We start from the raw sequence: 5,810 nt of genomic DNA, 5'->3' as shown, positions 1-5,810 counted from the left end.
TAAAGTCTCAGATGTGTTGAACTGCTTCCCTAAACCCGAGCTATAAAACCAACTGCCACAGGAGTACTTCTGCTTCACGATAGCCAAGTACCATATTCCAAAAGCAATCACCCCAAATTAAGATTCGTGTGTGATCTTGGTTCCCCTTAAGATATCCTGCATTTGTGTTTTTCCGTGTGTGTGTGTGTGTGTGTGTGTGTGTGTGTGTGTGTGTGTGTGTAAGAGAGATCTGTTGACACTGCAGTTCCCTCATTGAGTGGCCAGTAATCAGGTTACAGGAAGCCCCCCCCCCCCCCAAAATGCAATAAGATAGATAGGGGCTTGGCAAACTGGTACTCTCCAGATGTTTTGTACGCCCATGACTTCCAGAAAACGGGTCATGGCAAGGGATAGTGAAAAATCAACCTACAAACATCTGGGGGCATCCCGCTACCTACCCCTGAAGTACTGGAACGCTTCGACCTCCGGGTACCCCAATACACCCCCTGGAAGCTCGGGAATGATGCAGTGACTCCTGAACGCCCGTTTCCATCCTTGACACAGGGCCGGCTCGTTTATTGGGGCGCCCCTGCCCCGAACCCCTTCAGCGCCGCTTTCCTCACCTGCAAATGGAGGAGCTGCGGCGAAGGGGTCGAGGAGCGCCCCTTCCCCTTCCCCTTCCCCCCCACTCCTGCCGCGGCTCATCCAGATTCCGGGGTTCAGAGAGGCGTTGCCAAGCCGCCTTCGTCTGCCCCACGTGGCCCGGCCCCCGTCAGCCAATGGGAACTCGCACTTCTGAAAGATCGCCATATATGGCGATGTTCTCAGCCGGTGAGAGGGGGCCGGCTCCCCCTGGGTATAAAAGAGGCGGGGCTGGCGTTGGGACGGTCTCACTCAGCCGGCGGCAGCGGATCTAGCAGCATCGACTCCCCCCTTTTTATTTCCTTCTGAAAGCTTCTGCCGCTTTAACAGGTAGGTGCGATAACCTTGGCCGCCTTCCCCGAGGCCTCCTTCGGCGCCTGGCTTGCAATTTTCCTCATTTTAATCGCTGGGGGGGAGGAGAAGGCGCCATTTATATTATTAACAATTTTTCTGGGAATACCGATCGAGCGTCCGTGGTTGAGAGCCGTTAAAAAAAAAAAAAAGTGCTCTTCGCGCGTCCTGGTTTCTTGAGGGCGGGGAAGAAGAGGCAGAAGCGTTCTTGGGGGACTCGGGCGCGAGCTTACCGGTCTCGTGGGCGTAACGGTTCTGTGAATGGGGTGAGCGGGAGGGGGCGGAGTTGTTTGCCTGGTAACAAGCCGCTCCGATGCGGTTGGCTGGTTTTGCTCGTTGACGTCATCGGGCGGGAAGTGAGGGGGGGGGCTTTTTGAAGAAGAATAAACGTGTGTGGGAGAGAGAGCCGAGGTTCGCTAATTTTTCGAGGGGAGGGAGGGAGGACTTTTGAGGGAAGCTGCCTGGAAAATGAGGCGTCTTCGTTAGGGAGATCAAAGAATGGTGGTGGTAGGTGGTTTGGGAAGGGGCGGGGTCAGGGTTTGAATGGCGTTCGTGGAAGAAGTTTGGGTGTATTGTGTCTCTTGTTGGGCCGGCCAGCGTTATAGTGCGCGCGCCGGGCTGATACACCTCCATACCTGTAGGGAGCAATGAATGATGATTTATTTAGCAAAAGATAGAGGAGAGCCTGTGAATTTTTTACAGTCTTGGCTGAGGTGTGAAAGGTGTGAGATCGGAATTGGTTTCTTGGGAACACTGAAGAGGTGGCTTGCATTTCAGATATAGGATGCCCTAATGCAGTGTTTCTCAACCTTGGCAATTTTAAGGCATGTGGACTTCAACTCCCAGAATTCCACAGCCAGCAATGCTGGCTGTGGAATTCTGGGAGTTGAAGTCCACATGCCTTAAAATTGTCAAGGTTGAGAAACACTGCCCTAATGGCATGTCTCATGGAATGTCAAATGGTATGGTACAATGGAAGCTTTTTTTCACAGTATGAAAATTTGTTTGGGGGAAAGAGGGGCAGCCTTTTGTGTGGGAGGAGAAAAGCCCCCTTGTTGTACATACTGGACTGATATTGGGAGTTTTAATTCATAACTTTGGGAGGAGAGTTCTCCAATAGTAGGTTAAACAAGAATCTTCTGCCTGCTTTAAAAGGCCATTCTTATTGAAGTCCATATGATACTGATAGATAAGCAATAGAGGACTGTGATGGTTTTTGGTGGCAGAGCTCAGAACAGGAACTAGGACTTGCTGATCCTGCAGTGGAAGTTAAATGAAGTGTAGGGTAAAGTGTTACACCCTGGTGGAAATCGTAAGTGGGTGGGGTTCCAGACATAAAGGCGTTCAGAGCAGCCTCTAGTGGTAAAAAGTGGTAGAGTCAAGTTAAGCACTGATTGTTGATGATGTAAGATTATTGCTGCAGTGATGGAACAAATCACAGTTGCTAAACATTTTTTTTTTTATTGAATGCAGATCTGCAAAATGGAAGAAGAAATTGCAGCACTTGTCATTGACAATGGTTCTGGAATGTGCAAAGCAGGCTTCGCTGGAGATGATGCTCCTCGGGCTGTGTTTCCCTCAATTGTTGGACGCCCGCGCCACCAGGTAAGTTACCAAACAACAAAGATATTAAGCGTATTGAAAGATGGGCTTGCCTTTTATTTATAATGTTTTTAGTTTTATTAGTTTAGTTTTATTAAATTTATACCCCGCCCTTCTCCCGGAGGACTCAGGGCGGCTTACAGCCAGTTTAAAAACAATAATACAATACAATACAAAATTTAAAAGTGGTTAAAAATAAATATTTAACTAGGCCGCTTCTACTAAAAATTTTGTTAAAACCAATTTAAAATACCCCTAGGCCAGTCCTGCCCGCTGAAATAACCAAGTCTTGAGGGCGCGGCGGAAGGAGGGGAGATCCGGAATCACCTGGATCTCTGGGGGCAGCTCGTTCCAGAGGGTGGGTGCTCCGACAAAGAAGGCTCTCCCCCTGGGGGTCGCCAGCCGACACTGTCTGGTTGACGGCACCCTGAGGAGGCCCTCTCTGTGGGAGCGTATCGGCCGGTGGGAGGTGATCTGTGGCAGAAGGCGGTCTCGGAGGTAACCAGGTCCAATGCCATGGTGCACTTTAAATGTGCTAATTCATCTCTCCCTTTTTCAGGGTGTCATGGTCGGTATGGGACAGAAAGACAGTTATGTGGGAGATGAGGCTCAAAGCAAGAGAGGTATCCTGACCCTGAAGTATCCCATTGAACATGGAATTGTCACCAACTGGGATGATATGGAGAAAATTTGGCATCATACTTTCTACAATGAGCTTCGTGTTGCCCCTGAAGAACACCCAGTACTGCTTACAGAAGCTCCTTTGAATCCTAAGGCCAACAGAGAGAAAATGACACAGGTACAGCATTGGTACATCTTTTGCATCTATGATTTCCATCCATTCCATCCATTTCTTTTAGATTACAGCTTCTCTTTTTTGGTTATTTTCAGGGTTCTGTACTCTCCTGGCATTTCCTTCCTTCAAGTCTCTCAGGTTTCAGTTGTATTTCTGCTTGCTTTCTTTTGGTTTCTCCTCACATCAAATACTTTGCATGTCAGCATGGGTGTGCATTAGTGAGTAAAACTGCTCATTATTTAATAATTGTTTGCTTTTGTTTTAGATCATGTTCGAGACATTCAACACTCCAGCCATGTATGTGGCCATCCAGGCTGTGTTGTCCCTGTATGCTTCTGGTCGTACCACTGGTATTGTAATGGACTCTGGTGATGGTGTCACACACACTGTGCCCATCTATGAGGGTTATGCCCTCCCTCATGCCATCTTGCGACTTGATTTGGCTGGCCGTGACCTAACAGACTACCTCATGAAGATTCTGACAGAAAGAGGCTATAGCTTTACCACCACAGCTGAAAGGGAAATTGTCCGTGACATAAAGGAGAAGTTGTGCTATGTTGCCTTGGACTTCGAGCAGGAGATGGCTACTGCTGCTTCCTCTTCCTCCTTGGAAAAGAGCTATGAATTGCCTGATGGCCAGGTGATCACAATTGGAAATGAGAGGTTTAGGTGTCCCGAAGCCCTTTTCCAGCCTTCTTTCTTAGGTAAGCATTTGAGATAATGGAAACAATCTCCAAAGAAATGTACGGTTAAGTCACCGTTGAATAAATGAATAAATTGAGTTAAAAGTAGTTTGGCATAAAAATGCAATCATGGGTGTTTTCTTCTAGGTATGGAGTCCTGTGGCATTCATGAGACTACTTTCAATTCAATCATGAAATGTGATGTGGATATCCGAAAGGACCTATATGCCAACACAGTATTGTCTGGTGGTACCACAATGTATCCTGGAATTGCAGACAGAATGCAGAAGGAGATCACAGCACTGGCTCCCAGCACAATGAAGATCAAGGTGAGGGTAACGGCATCATAATGGCTAGGGCAGATTCTTGGTGATACTTTTCTCTTTTAAAGCTTCAGAGCTGTTTTTAATAATGGGCGAATAACCTATGAAATACCCTTTTAACTCCTTTGTCTTCTATTCCAGATTATTGCCCCTCCTGAGCGCAAATACTCTGTCTGGATTGGTGGATCCATTCTTGCATCTCTCTCTACCTTCCAGCAGATGTGGATCAGCAAGCAAGAATATGATGAGTCTGGCCCATCTATTGTCCACCGTAAATGCTTCTAAAAAGACTATGGCAAATGTGCAGTTTTTACTGCATTTAAGTTTTTTCACCAGTATAAATTTGCCTGGGCAAATATATACGCCTCATGCTAGCCTCATGAAACTGGAATAAGCCTTCTCTTCAAACATTTGTCATTGGGAAGTCTGTCTCCAATAACCTTGTGAGGATAGCTTCCTGTTGCTGATAAGACCCTGAATGAACTAAAGTTCCCTTTGTACATAGTATAACTACCCTATACACATCTGGCCTAGGACACAGTACAGATAGTGTTGACGAACATAAGGTTTAACTGCCTGGGATAGTAGTCTCAGCATAACCAGTTACGTTGCAATGGAGTCTTGAGCCTAGATCTGTACAGGGTAGCAAAAGACCAGACTTCACTACACAAAGCGCTAAGAATTCCAGGTCTTTATTGTTGAGGCTGGCAAGAGTTTGTGAAAAGGATGGCCATTTTTGTCTTGCCACTGTTCCTAACAGGATTGGAAATGTATTGTGTCCAAGCCTTATGAACCTGTTTTTCTTTCCTTGCCCACCTATGTCCCAGCAAGACATCACTGGGCAAAACATTGTTCAACTTGAGTTGCTCCAATGTTGGCATTGACACCTGTAAATTTAATCATCAGGTTTAATTTATGTAAGATTTTTGTACGTTGCCTTAATGTTGTCACATGACAGTAGAAAACCAAAATTTGTAAGTCATCCTGAAGTTGAGAATTGTAATGCCCAACACTTCATTGTGAAAGGAAAATAAAAGCGCTGCAGTAAATGAAATGTGCATTGTCGTAAGGGAGATTATTTGCTGTAATGTCTGTTTTCACTTAATTTAATTTGATAAATTCTACACAATGCCTTCATTTGGCAAGTCACAAAATTTGTAACTAGCAATGTATCCATCACTGCTGCAATTAAGTTTTCATTGTTCCTACCACTTCCCACCAGCATTATTTAACAAAGCCCAAATAGTTACATAATTTGTCTGAAATGTACTAACATGGAGAACATGTAATGTAGGCAAAACAGCAAAAGGGGTATGTTTTCTTCATATATAAGGTGCTATCCTCCAAAGACTTGCAAAATTATTTCAGAGAATTCATTGAAATTGACTGAAAAGATCGATTTTGATAAGCTAGGCTATGGTTGATGAGTCCTAC

At 45.7% G+C, this 5,810-nt stretch overlaps 1 protein-coding gene across 1 annotated transcript; it reads left to right on the top strand.

Moving 5' to 3' along the window:
- The first annotated feature begins 2,451 nt into the window (after positions 1-2,451).
- Positions 2,452-5,434, top strand: ACTG1 (actin gamma 1). Its single transcript, XM_015815176.1, has 5 exons — positions 2,452-2,577; positions 3,134-3,373; positions 3,636-4,074; positions 4,201-4,382; positions 4,518-5,434. Exons 1-5 carry the CDS (start codon positions 2,455-2,457, stop codon positions 4,659-4,661), a joined length of 1,128 nt encoding a protein of 375 aa, XP_015670662.1. The 5' UTR covers positions 2,452-2,454; the 3' UTR covers positions 4,662-5,434.
- Positions 5,435-5,810: the final 376 nt, after the last annotated feature.

This window comes from Protobothrops mucrosquamatus, unplaced genomic scaffold (assembly GCF_001527695.2).
Source record: "Protobothrops mucrosquamatus isolate PMUCROS unplaced genomic scaffold, P.Mucros_1.0 scaffold_99, whole genome shotgun sequence".
Classification (NCBI taxonomy): Eukaryota; Metazoa; Chordata; class Lepidosauria; order Squamata; family Viperidae; genus Protobothrops; species Protobothrops mucrosquamatus.
The sequence above is the reverse complement of the archived record's forward strand: the minus strand, read 5'-3'. Positions and strand labels throughout refer to the sequence as shown.

Bases quoted from the DNA above. Each gene is read 5' to 3' on its own strand.
- ACTG1 (XM_015815176.1), top strand. From the start codon at position 2,455: ATGGAAGAAGAAATTGCAGCACTTGTCATTGACAATGGTTCTGGAATG. The intron at 3,374-3,635 runs GTACAGCATTGG...CTTTTGTTTTAG, and splicing joins ACAGAGAGAAAATGACACAG to ATCATGTTCGAGACATTCAA. The intron at 4,383-4,517 runs GTGAGGGTAACG...CTTCTATTCCAG, and splicing joins CCAGCACAATGAAGATCAAG to ATTATTGCCCCTCCTGAGCG.